Source organism: Pagrus pagrus (assembly GCF_965226575.1).
Source record: "Pagrus pagrus genome assembly, chromosome: 18".
Lineage (NCBI taxonomy): Eukaryota > Metazoa > Chordata > Actinopteri > Spariformes > Sparidae > Pagrus > Pagrus pagrus.
In genome coordinates this window covers 11,690,817-11,712,772 of record NC_140202.1, presented here as the reverse complement: position 1 = coordinate 11,712,772, position 21,956 = coordinate 11,690,817, and the positions used below count along the sequence as shown (strand labels likewise).

At 41.0% G+C, this 21,956-nt stretch overlaps 3 protein-coding genes across 6 annotated transcripts; all 3 read right to left on the bottom strand.

Annotated features, from left to right (window-relative positions):
• Window positions 1-591: 591 nt before the first annotated feature.
• Window positions 592-8,037, bottom strand: ccdc28b (coiled-coil domain containing 28B). 2 transcript variants are annotated; one of them, XM_084380544.1, is made up of 6 exons: window positions 7,690-8,037; window positions 6,289-6,587; window positions 5,362-5,531; window positions 4,976-5,130; window positions 2,596-2,618; window positions 592-2,489 (listed from the first exon to the last, which is right to left on the bottom strand). In XM_084380544.1, exons 2-6 carry the CDS (start codon window positions 6,522-6,524, stop codon window positions 2,435-2,437), a joined length of 639 nt encoding a protein of 212 aa, XP_084236670.1. In that variant the 5' UTR covers window positions 6,525-6,587; window positions 7,690-8,037; the 3' UTR covers window positions 592-2,434. The 2 variants fall into 2 exon arrangements, with proteins under 2 accessions (XP_084236670.1, XP_084236671.1); XM_084380545.1 differs by having other exon boundaries at window positions 7,706-8,037.
• A 1,044-nt stretch (window positions 8,038-9,081) lies between these two features.
• Window positions 9,082-13,872, bottom strand: tmem39b (transmembrane protein 39B). The gene is made up of 9 exons (XM_084380750.1): window positions 13,673-13,872; window positions 12,761-12,963; window positions 12,366-12,585; window positions 12,097-12,180; window positions 11,664-11,818; window positions 10,092-10,425; window positions 9,809-9,996; window positions 9,605-9,725; window positions 9,082-9,459 (listed from the first exon to the last, which is right to left on the bottom strand). Exons 2-9 carry the CDS (start codon window positions 12,889-12,891, stop codon window positions 9,226-9,228), a joined length of 1,467 nt encoding a protein of 488 aa, XP_084236876.1. The 5' UTR covers window positions 12,892-12,963; window positions 13,673-13,872; the 3' UTR covers window positions 9,082-9,225.
• Window positions 13,873-14,848: 976 nt separating this feature from the next.
• Window positions 14,849-20,316, bottom strand: khdrbs1a (KH domain containing, RNA binding, signal transduction associated 1a). Of its 3 annotated transcripts, XR_014624714.1 has the most exons (11): window positions 19,950-20,316; window positions 19,264-19,391; window positions 18,615-18,731; window positions 18,366-18,512; window positions 18,132-18,259; window positions 17,663-17,924; window positions 17,505-17,581; window positions 17,363-17,424; window positions 17,054-17,228; window positions 15,207-15,268; window positions 14,849-15,123 (listed from the first exon to the last, which is right to left on the bottom strand). XR_014624714.1 is itself a non-coding variant. In XM_084381326.1 (9 exons), exons 1-9 carry the CDS (start codon window positions 20,113-20,115, stop codon window positions 17,119-17,121), a joined length of 1,197 nt encoding a protein of 398 aa, XP_084237452.1. In that variant the 5' UTR covers window positions 20,116-20,316; the 3' UTR covers window positions 15,974-17,118. The 3 variants fall into 3 exon arrangements, 2 of the variants coding, with proteins under 2 accessions (XP_084237452.1, XP_084237453.1); XM_084381326.1 differs by lacking the exons at window positions 14,849-15,123; window positions 15,207-15,268 and having other exon boundaries at window positions 15,974-17,228; XM_084381327.1 differs by lacking the exons at window positions 14,849-15,123; window positions 15,207-15,268 and having other exon boundaries at window positions 15,974-17,228; window positions 17,714-17,924.
• Window positions 20,317-21,956: the final 1,640 nt, after the last annotated feature.

Here is a 21,956-nt window from a genome sequence, read left to right as displayed (position 1 = left end):
AATGCACAAAAAGACGAGGAAGAAGACAGGGACCTGAAAATTGTATATTTTTGCTGTTTCATCAAATGTGATGTGGCATTTTCAAAATATTTTATGTAGTTGTTTTGAAGATTTGTGAAATGAGATTAACATAAATAGTACAAAATACTTTTGTACAGCTCAAATGTGTATTTGCACAGTATTAGCTTCACCTGTAATCGTATGCTGTATGATGTTACAGTTTATAATTTATCTATTGTGTAATGATTTGAAAGTCCTGTTAATGATGTGCTGAGTTGGTACCGTCTTTTTTTCTTTTCTTTTTTTTTTTGCATGACCAAAATTTACTGGCAGGATCAAATTGTGTATATTTTTGTAAAGGAGATATATATGTACACTGATGCCTAGATCATGGCTGGGTTTGCACCAGTTCTCCTGGATGAGGACAGCATGAAAGGAAAAGCTGTTGAGCTTTACTCCAGCAGTTGCCTGAGAAATAGTGAAGACCCAGATCTGATTGTGTCTCAGTATAGTGCCAGTCTTCAAGTAGCCTTTTAACTCATCTATTGTTAAATTATATTAAACTTGTTTGTGAACAAGAGCAAAGACAGATTGATATATGAATAAAGTGTTTTATTTCTGTAAAACTTACTTCCAGGTGTCTCATTCAATGGGATTGGAAGTGGGGAGAGGGGACCAGTTACATTTTATTGCTTTTCAAAATAAAAGGTGACTTAAATTTCATCCAAGAAACACAGATTTGCCCTTCAAGTTACCTCATTTACCTTTATTAATGGGTACAGTTACTGAACACACGAGTCTTCACAAGTTTAATGTTTAGACTAATTCATGGAAAGTTGAAAGAAAATGGCTACAGAGAAGGAGAGCGATAGACAAAATTAATTTGTAACTAATTTGATTATTCTGTTAAAAATCCCAAATTCTCATTTTTTCCAGCATCACATGCTTTCTATCACTGTAAACTGAATTATCTTTGGGTTTAGGACTGTCGGTCAGACAAAACGAGACATTTGAAGACATTACCTTGGACTCCCAATATTTTTCAATATTTTTGGATGTTTTATAGCCTTAACGATGAATTGATGAATAGAAAATAATCTGTAGATTTAATCGGTAGAAAGTGAAAATAACCCTTAGTTGCAGCCCTACTGTGAAGGATATAATGACAAATGTGTTATGTCACTGTAGAAGGCCTTAGAAAAGAGGTAGGCTTAGCAAGCAGTACAAAGTCTTATATTACATTTTGAACGCCTCAATACTTTGACAGGCTTTGATGTTTCAGACTGATCACTAATACCACTTTCATTGGCTTGTCAGGGATTAAATATCATGGCCAAGGTGCATTGCTGCCAAAATTGGAATGAAATACAAGGCAAATCATATCATCATCACTTCGAAAGTAGCTGCCATTTTGAAATTGACCTTTACAGAGACTTATGCCAGCTGCATTACTCTGTGGTTGTGCTGGACAGAATCCCATTGACCTACATGGTACAGTAGATTTTACAGCATTTCTTCAGTAGCAGGGTGGCGTAGCATGGAAGGATGCTGCTACTGGGCCCTCAGTCACAAAAACAGAGCCTCAAGGCGATCCTATTAAAGCACTGGCAAAATCGGCCCTAATCAAGTTATTTTAAACCGACAGCGTCAATAGATACAGTAGCTGAACTGCACATATAAACCATTTTATATGTAAGTTAATCAAACATACAGTTAGGTCTCCTCGCGTAGTCCCTTTAAAATGCACAGTTATAATAAAGGTTCTCCCTGTTTGCTGTTTTCCAGTATTAAATTTGAACAACAGAGATATAAAAAATGAGGGAGCATATTCAGAATAATAGCAAAAGTGAAATCTCCCTTTAAAGTTCTGAGTTAACCACAGTGGTGTTGTCGACAAGGGCCAAATATGTTTGCTACTTAAGTATGGCTCACTATCTTATCTTTGCTAGCACAGACAAATACCTTATGAAATTATGCAAAAGACAAGGCCTAATATGATGTGATACAAATTCTTACTGTCATGAAATGTGCTTTTTGTGACAGAAGAAAATACAGGAAGAAAAAGTTCACCTGGTTTCAGTTATTTGTCATCAAATGATGTAACTAATAACTGGAGCCAAGTTAGCTGATGCCAAAAGCATGCTGATAACTTTGAAACGTTTCCTCAAACACAACTGTTCAGTCATTTCTTGTGCCATGAATGAGGGCTTTATGATTTCAGTGGAGAGTTCATTTAATGCTCTGCTGCTTTGAGTCACTGTATTGTTCCCTCGGCTTCGCATGCCGAATGGAAAAAAGAAAAAAAAAATAGCCCCTCCTCCTGTGGATCTTTCCATCCTGTTACTAAGGCAGCTGGATCGATGCCCTGGCAACCTGGTGGTTAGATGTTGGGAGAAGATGAGTGAGTGGTCGCCGTCCTCCGCGCGTCACTTCGTCAGGGACCAGATGTCTTGGGCAGGTCCTGGTTCTCAGCCAAGTGGAGCTTTTGTCTGAACGCGGACACATTAAGGATTCACACAGCTGAAGAACAGATCATTTAAATCCAGTGCTGGGTGATGCCCATACATAAACAGTCATTCAGTTAGGGAAGGATACATTGAGGTGCTGAGCTCCTCCAGCTGTGGGAACAAATGGGTGACAGGTGAAATACAAACAGCCAAAAATAGATGTGGAAGTGCAAGTAGATTAATCACTAAATGTATTACGTAACAGCCCTGTGTGTGTCAGGTCAATATTTGAATTAAAATCCCATCATTCGACTACATTGTTTACAAATGGTCAGCTTCCCTTCTTATTCACACAAATGAAAGTCACTTCACAGCCCATCTGCTCCGAGGCACAATTAGCCACCAGCTAGCGAGTATTCCTGGCAGCGGTATCTGTCATGAGCTGAAAGCTTGTTCTCACCTCCCTCACACATAGCGCTGCCGCTTCCCACCATCAGCATACCAGCCCCAGGGGCGGGTAACTAGGTGCCGCACAACATGCTGCCAACAATAGAAGCTCTTTCAAGGCATTTACGGACGAGAAATCACTGTTTGTGCTGGACAATATTTAACATTTAAACATACCAGAAACTCAGCAAAGCATACAATAATGTTAACACTGCTTATGCTGTTTGATATCAGACTGTCTTCATGAAATTATATTTCTGTTTTGTGCCATATCTGCTGAACTTAAAGGTTCATAGCTAAGAGTGAAAGGAAGAAAGAATAGGTTATAGACCAGAATAAAATGTTGGCATTTTACATTTCTGCAAACCAAGGATACATTCAAATTTGTACGAGCCTTAAATATCATATCAACATTTCTACAATATCCAATCTCATCACATGTATATGACCCGACTTTAAGCCCAGCTGGGCAAGACGGAGACCACCGTCCAAGATGGTGTTTCAACATTTGTAAGCGTGAAACCACTGGACAGTTTTAATAAAAGGACCGGAAAATGTTCTATGGAATGCCATTATAGTCAATATTACAAAATAAATTGTAGTTGTCCTTCGATTACATTTTCTATTTTAAAATAAAACATTTATTTATTGAACTATATTGACTCATTTATATAATCATATTCAGGTTTATTTATACATTTATTGCCCCATTTATTTATTACATAATTTATTTCATAGGCATATTTCTTTATTTCATAAGCATATATATACATATATTTGTTTATTTATTTAATATTGTCTAAAATTCCCACATTTTCAGCTGTTTGTGGCGAGGTAAGCCTACACATGATCCTAACCCTAACCAAGTGTTTTTTGTGCCTAGACATAACCAGACCATAATCAGTGTCACAGTGTTGAACCTTGAGAAAAATAAAGTTGCAACATAAACAAATGTAAAGTTTTAACATAGCCATGGTGTGCAGAATAACTGCCAGCATTTAATGAGTTGCAACATACTGGAGTGTCATGAGCTTGACTCATTTACACTGCACACGTGATCAATGCATCACTCTCTTGACCCATGAAGACCTTCAAAGAACAAAATAATATGACAATAATAGTAATAATGATTAAACTGAGGTGCTCCCATGACCTCAACATTGTAATCCCTCCTAGTTGAATATAATATTGTTAGTTGTTTTTGTTTTGTTTTTTGTAAATAATAATATAAGTCATGTGTCAAGCAGAAATGAGAAGGAATTTCACTTCCAAACCTTAACAATTAGTGTCCAGAGTTCCCAAACGCTTATTAAGTGTTGTTAAAAGAAAAGGTGATGTAACACAGTAGTAACCATGCCCCTGTCCCAGCTTTTTGGGAACATGTTGCAGGCATCAAATTCAAAATAAATTGTAGTCCGTCATTTACAAGAAACAGAAAGTCTATATGTAAAACAAATATGTCGTCTGAATATGTTCAACTGAATATAGGTTATTTTCAATCACATTTTACACAGCGCCAAGGTTTTTTGAATCACGGTTGTATTTATTTGCTTTAGCCAGTGTGTGAATGCATCCACATACACTGCTATATGTCTGAAATACACTCATTATAGACCATTCATCTGCAGACATAAGAAATTTGAGCTCTAACAGAGGTTTGCTGCAGTAAATTAATCAAAACCTGTTGATCAACCTAATGGTTTATCTTGCGATAGCTTGTTTTATTGTTACTTTCACTGGTGAAATCATTTAAGTTTTATGTGTGAGTACTTTGCCCGACAGCCTCAGGCGAGACTTCTCTAAAACCAACAGTGAACAGTCTCACTTTGCTCTAAGGAACTGCTAAACCTACTAAACTAGAGTCGACTTCCAGACATGATGATGTTTCAGTGAATCTTCCACAATAATGAAACACACTGATTTGCTATAATCTAATGGGACGTTTGGTCACGTCAAAAGTGACATTTAAAAAGGTTGTAAATATTCAAAATCTCATCAGGTGTATGTGAACCCTGAGCTGATCTGTCTCTGTCTCTTTCTACAAATGAGGATGATCATGTGCTGCTTTGGTTCATGCTTACGTTACAGAGCAGGTGCTCCAGGTTGTGGTCGGATGCACACTTCCTCTGGTCCTCTGAAAGCTCCTCCACATGGCTGTCAAGGCTGAAGTGCAGCCGGGCCAGCTTCTCCTGCATCTCGCGCACATGCTCCAGCTGCTCAAAGGAGCACACCTTACCTAGAAATCAGGTGAGTCCAAGCAGACAGGTAAGCTTCTCTAAACTCTTTTGGTTGCAGAAGGATTAGAGCAAAGTCAAAAGTGTTTCCATGACACCAGATGTGTAAAAATAGCACCGCAGCTATTTGATTTCAGTCTGATTCATGCAACAAAGCCATTTTTTAACTGCCTCTATTTTCAGCCTGTAATAGAATAGTCCCTCGGTGGCCACTCTGATCAAGGTTATCTTACCAAAAGCCTGCAGTTTGCCTGAGTGGAAGTCATTGAGGAGGTTGAGGAGGCCTCCCTCCATCTCTCTTACATCTGAGACATCTGTGAGAAAGGAGTGCTGCAGGGGGGAAGACTGGACTACTTTACTGGGCCCTGCTGGCTGGGGGGCCCGGGGCTTTTCCTTGTGGGGCCTGAGGAAAAAATGACAGAACACACTAACATCATCGCAATCTGCAATTGAAACTCATCAACAGCAGTTATAAAAAAAAACAACAGCCCAGCCTTCAAATGTGTGACACATACAGTCCGAGGTTTCTTTTGAAAACGTATTATTAGCTGTGTTTACATCGACCCTAATATTTGATTAACAAATAAAATAAAAGCCCAATCAGAATAACAATGGCTCATGTAACCACATCAATTGAAAGACACTCGCTCAATCTTAATATATTAGCACCTAATAACAAAGTTAAAGTCATAATCAATAAAAGCAACTCATGCCCAGTGCAACACACTGAGGGTGTTGCTGCTGCAGCCTTACTTGGTCTGGAATGAGACTTTATTGAGTCAGTTTGCTGACATTATGACTCTGTTACAAGCAATTTAGCTGCATATGAAACAGTAGTTTTGTTCAGTAAAAGTTAAAGAACATTTCTGAGGTAATTTATTGTATAAATGATCAAAGTTGAATTCTCTGTTAGTGCAAATTGGCGGGTGTAGTTTGCTTACTTCTGAGGCACCCAAAAAAATCTGGTTGTACACTTTTTCTTCTATACTCAAACATAACCGCAGTGGAGATTTTACACACTGCACGTAAGCTCACGTGATCCAATTTGCCAAGTTACCTGTTTGAAAATGATGGGACCAAAACATGCAAAGAGCATTTGAGACAATTACATAACTGCTGGTGTTTTCTGGAGGATTTTCCTGTTATGTTGAGACACAAACCTGGTGGTCTTTGGTGGAGCTACGACGGCTGTGAACACCTCTTTGGGCTGCCCCGGCGCTCCGATGGACCTCTTGTACTTGCCTCTGTTCTTGGGGGAGGGAGGCTGCGGCAGGCCGAGAGAGAAGGTGGCACTTTTGCTGGCAGGCAGGACGGAGAGTTTGCGGGGGTTGATGGGGGGAGGAGGGGGCTGTGGGAGAGACACCTTTGGGCTCCGCTTCTTGCGTTTGTCTTCCATTATTACTTATTTAAGCGGAGCTCTCCGGGGGGTGAGACGAGGGGGGCTGATGTACAGGATGTCCTGAAACAACAAAGGTAGGAAGTTAGAAAACCTGCAGCCTTCTCCTCCCTGAGGAGAGGGCTCTGTGGAGGATCCGGACTGTGCCAAAAGTAGTGCTGCAGCGCAGGATTCACCACCCTGCGAGAAAAACAAGCGTTCACTGTGGCTTCATTAGTTTTACAGCATCACCAATATATCTGTCACTTAAAAATCTAAGTCAGCGGTGTTAGCGGAAAGTGGGAGTTTACCACTAATCTGCCTACAGAAATAGGGTTTCATTAAGTTTTTAATAGAAAGCAATTCCCTGGCTTTTTTTTCTTCATAATGCTTCCCTGGTGTAATATTGGGAGTGAAAGAGCAGCCTAGAGGGATATTTTTAGAGCACAGTCAATGTGGAAAGACCTTGTGTGAATATGTGTGAACTGATAGGGTGCATTGCTGGTCTTAGGACATCTTCCAACCTTTGTTTTTATCTATTGCATTGATTGAAATGCTGCACCAAGATGCAGTGGAGCAAACTGTGTGTTATGTTATGCAAATGGAGCTGATGTGGGCTTCCAGAGCTTCCAGACAAATGGCTTAAAGAGGGAAATTATCAGTGGCAGGATGGTGGAGTTAAATTCAACAGAAAAGAAAAGTCCAGCAATAGATTCAAATATTCTCATAAATATTAAAGGTGGTATTACAGGACTTGTTTCCAGCGCGCTGCTCACTTACATATGTGGGTTTTTATGTTAAGCTCGGTGTCCAACAAACACAGCAGCAGAGTGGCCCTTTGTTATTACATTAACAGACCCGGAGAGTGCATTAACGTCTTTAAGATGTGGGCACCGGGCCTAGAATAACGCTTTATCCCATTACAATGGATGAAATCACTGTTATAATGTTATCTCCTCAGCGCTGCGCCAGCCTCCGCTCAAAGTACAATCCAAAGATGGCCACTACAGAAATACACAACGGCAACTTTATACGCTGTAAACCCTCTTTACTTGGATGATAGCAACACTGTGGAAAAGCCAGACCCGAGAGCAGGACGAATTCAGCGGTTTGTCTCACCTTCGTGTTGAATTCAGTGTTGGAGAAAACAGGTTTGTCGTCCGCGAGTGACACAAATGAGACTTACCGGATCAATAACGCACCAGAGAGCAGAGCGGCTGTTCGCGGCGTCACATCTTCTCCTCCCGCCGTGTCAAAGCTTCACGCACACTTGATGTGGATGTATATGAGTATAATGTCGGCTTATTCCCGCAGCACCGCTGTGGATTTGTGCTGAAATGTAGCGCGCGGCATCGATGCGCTCGGCTCGTGCGAAGCTGTCGTCTTTATTATCCTTCTTAAAGGGCCAGTCCGCCCCGCTGTGCGCCAGAGACGAGCAGCCCTGCAGGTTGCTGTTTGTTTACCCTGCGGCACAGGAGCACACAACAGGATGCTGACCACTGCTGGTCACTGTTCAAGCTCCTGATCGCTCTCTGAATGTGCCCATACTTTAAATCCCTGCTATAGTCTGGAGGGTTTGTGTATACACAGTAATCAGGACCTGCAGGTGCTGCAAACAGACCACACGGGGTCGCCAATGTTCCCCATCTATCCCTACCGTCCTCACCCCATCCACCGACACGTTGAAAGGTGACAGAGCTGCAACAATTAGTCAGTTAATCAATTAGCAGATCAGAAGGATATTCATCATCAGCAGCTATCATGATAATTATTTAAGTGTTTCAGTCATTTGCTGCTTTTGTTTGTCATTTATGAAGGTAAATGAAGAGGCTTTAGGTTTTGGACTGTTGGCTGGACAAAAGAAGCAGGTACTGTACCCAAGTACAATTTTACAGTATTTGTACTTTACTTAAGTATTTCCATTTTCCTCCACATCACACTTCAATGTCAAATATTGTGTTTTTACTCCACTGTAGTTATTTGGTAGCTGTAGTTAGTTTATAGATTGCATGCTGCGTCAGAGCTAAAACAGCACATTTTAAATAAATGTTTTGTGTCTGCAATCAGATAGAAATAACACTGATTCTGATTCTCTGTTAATTGGCCAGGCCAATAATCAGTCCACCCACATGATGCAATATATGTGCACGTAAATGTGTACAATTTACTTGTATTTTGACCCACTGCTACTTAATTTGATGGTATAAGGGACATCTTATAAACTGGCTTTCTTCTCAATTTAAAGTGGATTAACATACATTTTGGATTTGTCCTTTCTGATGATTGGTTTTGTTTTCCGATATGCACTCCTACCTTGCACAACAATTTCTTCTTTGATAAATAAAGTTCTCTTATCATATCTCATAATGGAAAAAAACATTAAATATTGTTTTTCAGCAATTCAACAGCATTAAAAGTTCACAGCAATGACTCTTAATTAGTGCATGTCATCAACTGGAAATTACATCTATTTGCCTCAAATTAATTCTAATTGCACATTTCATTTTTAAAAACACAGAGGCCTCTTGTGGTCAGAATGTAAAACACATTTCAGAACCAAATAAAACAAAAGCAAATCTTTAAAGTAATACAAAAATATGTCTTTTTATTATGGCAGATCAGAACAAAAACGTGACACAAAATGCAGTTTGTAGAAAAAATACAGAGCTCTTAGGCATGTTTGTGTTGTTCCAAACTGAATGCGACCGATAATAACTTAAGTCTAGCTGACTTTCTGGTCTGATGAGCTGTTTGAGTACGAGTATGCCTTTCCAAGCACTATTCTGTCTCTGAGAAGCTTGAAGAAGGCGTAGTAGTTGCTGAAGAGGATCAGAGCCAGTGATATCGTCTGATGCCACTTTTCTGAACATATCAACGAGTAGAGCTGGTAGAATATCATGGCACCTTCCAGGATGATGAGTATGTTCAATATTCGTAAAGGCTTGTTGAAGAAGAACTAGGAGAGGAAAAGAGACAGGATGTTATCAGATAAAGTAGGACAGCCTTTTAAAAAATACCACAGATATTTTGTAGAAAAAAGACTGGAGCACTGAAGGCTCTCTGAAATCTCTGGCGCCTGCTGCTAATTTAGAAACACTCACATAGAAGCGATAATGGGACACATCTGATGGGACTGCAACATTGTAGTGACCCATGGCCTTGTAGACATTCTTATTATGCTTTACCAGGACTCCCTGAGGCCACATGTACTCTTCTGTCCATCTGTACAAAGAAAGACAGCAGAGTGAGATTTGAATCAAATGGGCCCAACGCCCAGTGATAAATAAACCATGAGCATTACTTACATGTGCTGAAGAACGTTGGAGCAGAGTGAGGGGTCTACTTTCTGCCAGCAGCCCAGGTGAGCTGCAGCTTTGTGAAGCAAGTCACAGTATCGAGGTGGCAACAAATGTCTCATGAGGATCACTGACGTGCTGACTGACACCAGGATGAACAGCTCACAGGACCAGCGCTTGTCCACATACTGCGTACTCTGAAGGAAAATATACCGGCGGAAAATATTAAGACTCTGAGAAGCTTAGCAGAGTGTTAAATGATATTGACATTTAGAAAGTTGAAGTTTCTTACCTTGACAAACCAGACAGGTACAAAGGCCACATAGTAAGCACTGAGCATCGAGCTGACCAGCACCTCCTTCATCCTCCAGTTGAAGTCCATCTTCAGGTACTCCACCTCCTTGCGGATGAGGTCCGGGGAGAGGCAGCAGGCGTGGGTTGGCATGGGCTGGACGCCGTACAGCTGGCTGGTGTGCTGCTTCCACGTCTCCTTCAGCACAGTCAAGTAGTCCCTGCCCCGGCCCACGCTGCCCACCTCCTTGGAGCCGATGCTGGCGATGGGGGAGAGCGGACCTGCTCGCCGGAAGTCACAGCTCAGCCGGAAGAATGGAATATACATCCCAAATCTGAGGGGAACAACAGCTGCAGTTAACTTCTACCATTACCTAAAGCCCTGTATCAACACTGCCAGGGGTAGCTGAGAGCCAACAGTCACACAATTTGTTTTTGCATTTGGCACTCTTTTGTTTTTGTTTGGGATGCACAACTCGGATTTCGTTAACTGATAAATACATGCCTCTCCTGGTGGATACAATACCTGATTATTTAATATTTTTATATTTCAAAAAGTTTCATTTTTGCACACCTCAGGGGAAAGAAAAAACCAAGATATCCTGAGACAAGTTGGATGATTTAAAATTACATAGCTCGAATAAGATGTTGTGTAAAAACATTTTTCCTCTTCTCAGAACAAGTGCTATCAATTTGTCTTCCTCTGAAACTGTAAAAAAAATGTCCAAACAGTGAAGCCATTGCTTATTAGAGTTTATGTAAAAAGGGTAGGTATAACAAGCTAAAGCTTCAGCCTATACATTTGTGGTTTGCTTCTATTTAATTGTTTCCTTCCTGTGTTCATTCATTTTGGAAAATTGTTAAAAGGTGTCAAATACACTACTACTACTACTGCTACTATTTTTGACACATGGATCTGCTCTGATGTTAAAAACCCAAATAAATATGGCTTCAAAATGATTACAGACACTAACAGTGTACATAATTTTAGCTTGCAATTCTTTGTAAAACTGTGAGCAAAGTTTCTCTCTCTTATCATTTAAAAAAAATCTCAAAAACCACATCATAAAAATGTTATCTTCTTTTGGATGAACGTAAATGTTGACCACCTTGTGCACGTCACTGCCTGCAAACTGTCTGCTAGGTGATACACTGGAGGCACCCATGCTTGCAAAATGTTTGCAAACACAGATGCCATGGATAACATTATGCAAACAACATGCACAATCAGGCCTGCCAGGAAATGAGGGGCACATCAGTCAAGCTCCATTTCAACCTGCATTAAGTTATTAATATTTAATACACCTAATGTGTTTAAAGTGTTTTTTCCAATTGTTGCTCTTGACTGTAATGATCAAGAGACAACAAATGCCAAACAAAACAAGCAAAGATTTGAATGACAGCCTTCGTCATTAAAATCATAGAAATGTGAGGGCATGAGTGTCAATCAGACATTTAAAGCACCGAGTATGACAACATTGTAACCAAAAGAACCAGAGGAAGGAGACTGTGACAGCGCTTCAGCTATTAGGGAAAAAGCTAGCCCACATTCAGACTTCCTGTGGATACTCACGGGTAGCAGAGGAAGAGCAGGCTGAGGACAGAATAGGTTCTGAAGAGGTAAATGAGGGAGCGGCACAGGCTCCAGCCTGTCAGCGTCAGCACGGCAAATCGGGCCATCACGAGAAAGATCGAATGGGGGAAGGACAGTTTCCCACTCTGTGATGCCTGGGGGAGAGGAGAGGAGGGAGACAAATAGTCACATGCATTAATAATACACTATTTGCATTACGATTGTATTCAACACAGAAACACAACGATGTATGAGAGAAACAACACACACTAAGAATTGGGTAAAAAGGAAAAACAGCAGAGTACAGTCAGTAGTAGTTTGATTTCTGACTGTATTTTGAATCCTCCAACAAATACAGTAAAATGACTTGTGCTAATTTTACATTTCACAAGCTTTGAATCTGAAAGGTAGAAGCCAAAAGTAGAATTCTTACCTCCTTAACAATTGCTGCAATTAACCTTCTTGCCAGTATGATGATTGTGAACACCAGCATGTTATAATCAATAAGGTGAAAGTTCTGTAAATAATAAGATAGATAAATGATCATTGTTACCATCTCACCCACTGCAGACATGTATGCAAATTTGGATGCAGAGTGGATCTCTGTTGTTTTTTTAAAAAAAATTTGCATATATTTCTACGGTGGCAGCCGAAAACCACAATAAACATGATGAGTCAAAAGCTGTCCTAGTGAGTACTCACCAGGGAGGTGTGTGAGGGAGGGTGTGACGGTGGGTACCACCACACAGTCTTGTAGATGTTGACATAATGGACAAAGAGGGCAATGAGGTGGCAGAAGAAAAGATGGAGCTCGAACAGCACGTTACGATCCACGGATAACTCAGGGATCTTGCAGTGCTTCAGAGGAACCATCGTCTGCGCAGCCAGCGGGGGGCTGGACATGCATGTTCCTGAACCATTCCTGCAGACACAACGTGCCTTTTATCATAACGTGTTTCATTCTGTTATAAATTGGAATAGCTAGAGGAGGACACACCCATGTTGTGCATTCCTGCAGCCGAGATGAAGAATATATACTTCCTGACTGTCAGGCTGCAATGTTCACTTCTTTACCCTCACAGTGTATCAGAGCTTACCTTGTACGAGATCGCACCCCTGTGACTGGGGAGCTGGTCGAGTGGCTGCCATTGCTGACCGAGCCTGGTTCGCTGCTTAGTGGAGGTCTGCAGTAAGTGGTACGGTTCGCCCCTCTCCTTCCACCAGCCATCGCAGACACTCCCACGGCTCACTTCTTGCAGCTGTGTGCCTAGCTTTATGATTTCTCTCCTTGATCTTGCACCTGTTTACAACAAGAGAGCAGAGGTCAGACACACTGTGAGTAGGGAGGGCTGATCTGGAATATCTGACAAATATATAATCATATTCATTAAGCAATGGGTGTAAATGATTTAAATTAGTCTGTGATATGTATCACTTAGGACAGAATCTGTGAATCAGCATTTAGTAATGACATTATACTTTGGTCATTGATTGCTTTCAACACAGGAGTGATAATTAAGGGAGTGGTGCACAGTCAGTGTCAAGTCAAACAAAACAAATACATTTGTGCAATCTGGAGATTGTATATCCAATCAAAACACATGCAATGCCATATAGATTACATACATCTGCAAAAATTCATTCTCCCTCATAAATATTCATTACAAACAGCTAGCGTTAAACATGTTTTACGCGCTGCATTACATCCCTTAATATGGTGCAAGTTTTGCGGAAGCTGGCATTACAAGCTAGCTTACTGGCTACATCATTTGCTGCCTTCTCGAGGTCAAATATCTCAAGAGAGCCGTTTCAGTCTGAGACATGAGGCTGGGGAGGAAAACAACGTGGACCCTATACAATGAGCTGCGGGCTCCAAGCTGTCCGCCAAGACCATGCTTGATTAAATACAAAGATTGAGGCCTAGGCTAACAGTACCTCTGACTAGCTAGCTAGCCAGCTAGCTTCCAAACAACCTACCAAACAGGCTAGACAACAAAATGTTAGCTTACCAGTGGCAGTGTCTGTAGTCTGTGGTGAATGCTGCCCCGCTGCACAGATAGTAAGTTAAACGCAATAAATCTTCAGAATATTTATTGAAATGCTGCCGAGTTTTTCTCTGAAATCCGCGAAGACAGTCATTGTTGATGTGAAACTAGCCGCTGATAGATGGGGGCGCGGATATGTTAGCGACCTGTGGGAGGAGAGTCGTTTAAAGGAACATTCCGCCGATATCCAGACAGCCACAACAAGGAAGGGAAGGCAATGTGTTTTTATGACGGGTAATATACTTTTAACATTTATGATCATTTGTAACTGCAGTATCAACAATTGACCACTTGTTTTACACATGGCTGTTGCAGGTGCATATACTGTATCATGAAATGTGTTTGGTGCAACTGTGCACTGAATGATGGGAGTGTCTTATCCATTATTATGGAAAGTGTATTATTTTGTATATTAATTCATAGTTGTATATATGAGTTTTGCTTTTGCTCGACTTAAGCTACATGGAATATGACTTATGAACATATAAACTGGGAAAAGGCATACAATGTTTTCTCAGTTGTTCAGGGCCACAAATGAATGGAAACATTTGTCGACAGATCAGGATTTTATGGCCATTACTGGGGGTATCAACACTTAATTCTCTCACTGTGTTCAGCAGTGTCCCACCAAAAGCTCCAGGCAAGTAGCAACAATTCTTAACTGTGTATGAAGGCCTGTTGTGCGTGCAATCACCTGACAAGGAGGTGCAGTATGTAGTTTCAGACTTGACATGCTGTGTTACACAAAAAAGCTAATTTCACTTTTTTCACTAATCATCTGTCTTGATCACATGGGCCGCAAAACTGGTTATTCCAGGTCTTCAAATGGCATATAGCTAACAGTCGTTTGACTTGCATGTGATGTGTGTTGCATGTGAAGTGACAGGGCAGCAAGTCGAAACAAGACAACATAAGGCTGTAGTCAGGATGGGCTCCATGTGTATGTTAGAGGAGACTGAACAGTACGACTGTCTTTTACTCATTGAAACCATCCAGCTAATACAACCTATACACATTTTCTGATCCAAACGCATGCCAACACACTGATAGTACGTCTGATCGTGACCCCTTTTTTTCTTTTTAAAGCAGGCATTTTGGGACAGGGAGATGTCCCAATTAAGTAAATAATCAAGGAACACATTTACATTAAAAAAAACTTTATTTTCATAAAAAGGCAGGTAAAAATGTCTTCAGTGTAAAAATATTGTAAATCTGGACACATTCATTTAAAAAAATAAAACATGTACTTGCTACAGCAATATTTAAGAAGAGCAGAGCATTTTCTCAGTGACTGAGAAAGCTCTCTGCACTTAAAAAAAAAATAAGACCCCAGACAAATCCCTTCAGGGATAAAGAAGCAATCAGCCTCAGAGACTCTGCATGACCTCTGCTCTTTCCAGGAACTTTCAATGGACCTGTTAAAGACAGAAACAAGGATTTAATCATCTTAAAACAGCTGAATTAAAGATCTGTCGTCTGTGATCTCTTTTCAACTGACCTTAAATGTCTCGTAAACTGTGGTTCAATGTGTCAACTGCACCTACACAGTTGTGTGACAACCTAAGAAGAGAAACAGAAATGAGATCTTGGGACATACCAGCACCTGCATGCATACAGTGAACAACAAACATGCAGCACTAACATTATACTACAAAAATTTCATGCAACTCAAGCTGAAGGATTTTTGTCCACCAATGGGATGTTTTAACGCTTTGAGTGCAACTAGTAATTTTCATTAATCTACATTCTACAGAAATTATCAAGATGGAAATTGTTAAGTATTGAGTGAAATGAATGGACCATTATTGGTTTTATTTGAGCAAGAGTTGCATCACAACCATTTCTGATTGTTTTGTACGGCTTATTTTGCTCGGAATAACTACAGATAGCATAATTTTTTACTTCAATGTTTTTGATATGTTTTGATGACTTGCATTACTTGATGTTTTGCACAGAAAACAATACAAAAATCTAACAAATGAGTGTTGGGGTTAGTTTTACCTTCTTGTGGCGATCTTTAGGCTTTTAGAATCCTCTCCTCTGCGATTTTTTTCTTTTATAAAAACCAGCCCGCATGACTTTGCATCAAAGTCAAGTAAGATCCCTGCAAGCTTGATTTGAAATACTGTTGAGATTCAGTTATTTCAAGTGGCTGAAGATACATTGCTCTCTTGAGAGCTTGGATACACTAACTAAAGATTAATGACAATACATGTTCAAGCACTATATCAATCAAGTCAAATATGTATTTGGCAGCACATTACCTCAAGGAATGATGAGCTTTATTTGTTTTTGAAGGTGACATTACAAGTGTCATTTAGAGTAGTTTTGAAGACAGACGAAGAGGATAAGCTCATTGTCAAAACACTGCTTTTGATTTTTTTTGTCAGGCTGACGTGTATACATACAGCTTATTCAGCGTTGGTGAGAAACCAGTGAGGACCACTTTCACAAACTGAAGGCATTCCTTTGGTACAACAAAGGCAAAATACCATGTTTAGATTGATTAAAAAGAAACTAGAAACTTTATTGAAACACGCACTGCAGAAAAACATTTTGGGATATATTTAGTAACCTATTTAGCCAAAAGGTACACAAGCATTATGCATTTTGGAGACGATACGGCTTAAAGCATACACAGTTGTCCTAAAGTTATGTACAAAATATTGAGTTGGCTGCAGCCTTTCTTACACACAATTAGGATTGTTAATCCTTCAAGCTTTACAAGAATTAGTCGATCATAGGCGATGATTTTGCATGAAATTGTACGACAGATCATGATATACCAATTGTAAAGGATGGCAAAAATAGAAACATTTTTCAAATGGATTTCAATAGTATTTTGGGAGCTTATATCTTCATACAAGACTAGATTTGTATTGCAGTATTATCAAATGAAAATAGACTTTTGTTTTTAAAATCAAAACAGCTCAGGGCTGTGTTTGAGATTGCAACTAAGTCTTTTCTAGTTATAGTAAAGTTACATTGAGGTGTTATGAATAATTTTTGTGCAGTCATGAAGGACTTTTAAAAAATGCAGCCTACATGAGAGGAGGTAATCGCCACAATCACGTTTTGTCAAGAACAATTAACTGATTCGATAACCATCAAATATCACTAAAATGTCACTCTTGTTCCTTTGTTAGGTTTATGTCACTAGGACCTCAACTGCCAACTACGCAACTGAAACAAACATTAAATGGAAACAGGTATAAACAATGAAAAACCTCAATGTTTCTCCTCTGGCATCCTATGATACATCCAACAAAACGTCTCTACCGAGTTTAAAAAAACAAAAATAAAATAAAACCATAAAAAAAAGGGAGCCGACGAGAGGGAAATTACTTTTGAAAAGTTCAGAGAGTTACAATCTGAGACAGTTGCAATAGCAACTCTCTACCAGTAGCCGTTCAGTATCTTCCATATGGGTGCTCTCTGTACGATCCCTTTGGCTGCCTGGACATTGGGGCTTTGCCTCCACCACCGGAGTTGGACCATGAGTTGTCCCAGTCATCTTGAGCTACAAAGACAGGAAAGAGAAACATCAGTTAATACTCATGGTGAGGTAGACACCAAGTCCAATCAGTGCCCCACTAAGGTCTTCGATGAGTGCATGTGCTACATGGTAACTGGATGTCAATTTCAAAATCTTACCGTAAGGCTCATATGCTGCTTCCTGGGCCTCTCCATGTCCATAGTCATAATATTCAGTGTCCCTGTAGGCAGGGAAGTGGTGTTAATACAGTACATCAATTTAAATGGTCTCATAAAGTCACTCAAATTCATTTTGACTTACGCAGGTGCAGATTGCTGACTGTAGTAGTTATCATATCCCTCATAGGCAGGCTCTGCATACGATTCTTCGTATGGAGGCTAGAAGGAAAACAGATTGATAGTTAGACATCAAAAGCTGCGTTATGTCAACTTTGGCAACCACGACCTGGAGGAACTTACATAGTCCTCATAGCCATCAGCTTTGGGTTGTGACCCTGAAGGAGGACCTGCCTGGTGGGACATGGCTGCAGAGGGGAGCATCCTCGGAGCTCCTGCTGCAGGAGGTCTGGAGCGGGCGGCTGAACCTCCTCTGCTAGAATTGGAGGGTGGTCCACCCCTACCCGATGGTGCGCCTCTAGGAGCATTGCCCCGTCCTAGTCCGCCACGTGGAGCTCCACCACGCATTGCTCCTCGAGGGCCACCGCGTGGCATCCCACGGCCTCTGTGGAAAGTTTGCCAGGTTGGAAAATGTGATCAGCAAAACAAGAGAACCAAATAACACTGCATCAAACATACAGGTGTGTGTTGTGTGAGCATCTTCCTACATAGTTTGAGTGAGAAAATGCACTTGCACATATTTAACTTTCAATGCGTTTGTCGTAATATGCTATGGTAGATGTATTATTGCCATTGAGAGTCATGCTTCTACCTTGGTCCTCCAGCACCAGGTGGTCCACCTCTGCCCCGTCCGAGGTGACCGCCGCGTCCCCTGCCTGAACCATCCTGGGATCCATTCAAGAAGTGAGGGTCCATGTAGGGATCGTGCTCACCGGGTTCCTAGAGACAGAGACAGTCTGGTAAGGAATTTGCCTGCACGCTTGGAACGAAAAGATGTTTCAAGTACATGTTTCTGTAATTGGGATTTGCGAGGTTAGACACTCACCGGGATAAGGAACTTCTTGACCTCCTCCATGGCATGGGCCATGCGCAGATAGGCTTCGGGGATGGGTGCCATCACCTCAATGAACACATGCAGCTCCATGGCCAGGTGAGCATATTTGGCCTCACCGCCCTTCCTCAGCTCCTCCTCCTGATGAAGAAATGCAAATGGTAATCACATTAAACATCAGCAGCAGGAGTGATATGGTTTAACATTTGATCAGTCCATCAAGGAGGATTTATCTAAACGTACCTTATTCTTGTCCCTCATGGAACCTTTACCCAGAACTGAAATCTTGGCACCAGTCTCTTCCTGAAGTCTCTTGATTGTGCTGCCCTGAGGTCCCAGAAGCTTACCAACAAAGTTGACCTGTAGGAAACATTTCAGTTAAATTGTGGCACTTTTTAATACCATCACAAGAGAAGCTGATTGCCAGTATATAAGAATGAGGGCAGGCACAAGTACAGTCGGCCCATTTAATGGTTGTCACATTCAGCTCAAAAATTCCTCTCCACAGTAGTTGTCTCAGCCCCCTCCATCTCATAAACTGCCGTTTTAGACTACTGCAAACTCATCCATGCAGAAACTAGCTTAGTAGGACACTGGGCGCATGACTTGACTAATTCTGGGACAGCAAGGCTAGAGGAGGTGGGGGTGATTAGATACACAAGATCAGTCGGACATGAACAACACGCTTGAGCAAACAGTGTTTAAATTTCAAGGCCAAGCACCGGGGGAGATAAGTCTCATTCATTTTTAACCACAGAGTGAGAAAAGGAAAATACAGCAGTAATAGTCCCTCTTAACACAGCTGACTGATCGGGCCTGTGTGGTCATACACCCGGGGAACAATAGACTGTAGTCAGATCCTGAATGCAGGGGAAGGAAAGAAAATGCTTACCCTCGGGTACTGCTTGGTAGGAATGAGTACTCGCTCTTTGAGTTTGAGATTCTTCGTTGCAAACAGATCAAGATACGTTTCCTTCTCTGGCTCCTTCTTGGTTTCACCTTTCTGGATCCTCTCGATCTCTGCAAACCAAGAAATGTTTTTTAAGCACGGGACATTCACAGATGCAATGAACAACTAGACGAACACATCGAAATGTATATGCAGTGTTAGGCAACGGGAAAGGTTTCAGGTGATCTTGTAGCAGCCAGGTACAACAAAGCTTTGTTTTCTGCAGCTTCAATGCAATGCAAGCGTTTGGGTCATCATCTACCATAGTCTCTGGGTTTCTTAAATGTTATGTACCGTGGGTATCATGATCAAAATGTACCTTGCACGAATGAGTGAGTCGATGTGGCCCATTCAAGTCATTCAATGAGATGTTAGTAACGTCTTACTGGAAAATGCTGGTTCTTGCATAAACATACATCTCACCGAATAATTTGACTGCCTGGTGGAAATAACAAAACCCGATACGTTTTAAACAGAGAGGGTTTGACCCACATCGCTATCAACCACGTGTTTACCGCGCCATTGTTCGGGCCTCTGTCGGCCGCTCGAGACGCTAGGCCTCACACCGAGCTAACGCTAGCTACTGTTGTCTGGGTTAGCTTCGCTAAGCTAGCAAGCGACCGCATTACCTGCAGAAATAAGTTTCATGGCGTGCGTGAAGGATGAATCCAAGCTGTCCTTTTCAGCTAGGAGCTCCGGGAGGTACTTCGTGTCTTCCATTTTGATTTTCTTCTCCGCTGGGCTTGACTCTACGTCGGACTCGGATGTACTCCTTTTAGCACTCGACTGGCTCATATAGTAAGTTAACCGGATTAACGAACGAAGCCTCGCTAGGTTCGCTGGTTCTGGTTAAAACTGCAGCTACGCAGGTAGCAGTAGTGTCCGTACAACTGTGGTCTAGACGGTGAAACTGCAAAACCGCCCGGTGTCTTGCTCTCCTCAATGGACAAAGGAGGAATGGCGCAGCTGCATTTGAGTGTGCTGGGAGGAAGAAGCACAGGAGGAGACAATGACGTCACCGCCAGAGAGCGCCGGGGTACAGGCGACAGTCCCGAGGAGCGTGTTACAGCGCTCCTGCCTCCAGTGGGAGAGAAAGTAGGTCACCCAAGATACCAAGGTAGTAGCTGTACCATCCATTAAGTTATGAACATGATAGATAAAAAAAAAAAAAATGATGATAAATAATTGGAAAGATCTAACCCTTGTGTCCATCTGCTTCTTCACTTTTTGTATTACTCATGCATCTGCACCATACTGTGTGTGTGGAGCTGAGTATGTCTGCAGGAAATCCACCAGGGATGTGTTCCAACTATTCAACTGTAATGAATCCAAGGCCCTCTTCACAAAGGAGATGTAAACCCTAAAACATGAACGTGAGCCCTCTGTGCCCCTGCGATCAGTTGAAACAATGGTGTGATTCATTAAAAATAAGTGTGTTTGCAACTTGCAGCTTTATTAATAATATTACAAGACACTGTACCATCAAAATGATTTTGAAGCTGTTATTTTAAGGTAATAAAGTTACATATTATTGCTTTAAGCTTCTGTGTTGTATTGCTTATTGACTCAGAGAGACATAGTGAAAATGCATTTTTGTTTGCATGCATGCCGTATTTTTTCTTTTTTTGTTGCTGCATATTTCGCAATCAGGAACAGCAAGTGATTAACATTTTTTTTTACTGCACCACATGGCATTCACACCTTTAAAATAAACCGATAAGATAAACCGCAAGTTCTTTAATTAAAAGTGACTACTGCATGAGCTTCTGATATCCTTCCAACTGTGGGGTTTTTTATGTCTCCCGCTATTTCATTGTCCAATAAAACAGAACTCGTATCTGCTCATTTCCTTTATTATAAAATGTGACGCTGCACATAACACCACAATTTCCTTTCCAAGCCAAATAACATTTTCAGAAAATATACTTTTTGCAATTTCTGTAACATCAAATATCCTCACCACACTGTTGCTGTGTGCTCTGATCATGCTGAACCCATCTGTCCTCAGGTTAATCCAGCACCTCACATCCATAAATAAGGTTCTTGTCTCTCGACCAACATTGAAGCATTTCTATCTTTATTTATTGATATACTTTCTACAGCTTAACTGAATATGATTTCTATTATTATGCCCTGTAACATCAGCCAGCTGGCAACGGGTCTTTTAAATCAAAACCTGACAAATGAACCTCAAAACATCATTGAAACAGTCCAGGTACCATCTTGGGAGGAGCAATGGTTATTACAGACAATAGCAGCTTTAATCTTATTGTCACTCGCAGCACAGTTTTGTTGCATAACCTGAAGAACTAGAACCTCATGTGTCACACTAATCGCTGTTATGCGGTGCATTGTATATGAACTTGGTCAATGACAATAAAGATGACTCTTTTAGCCATAACTGTTATATATGTCATAAATACTGCTGCCTGCACCTCCCTTCACTTAGCCATCGTCTTACATTTAGTTGTATGGTCTGTTTAAATGTATTGTAGGCATTATTTATTCAGAACAGCTGGACAAACTGTCCAGGTTTGTTCAGTCAGTATAAAACAAAAGGCACGAGCCCAGACATGACCATCCTTTTATCTAACACACAAGTGTTTTGCAAAATCTACTCATCTTGCATTTGACTA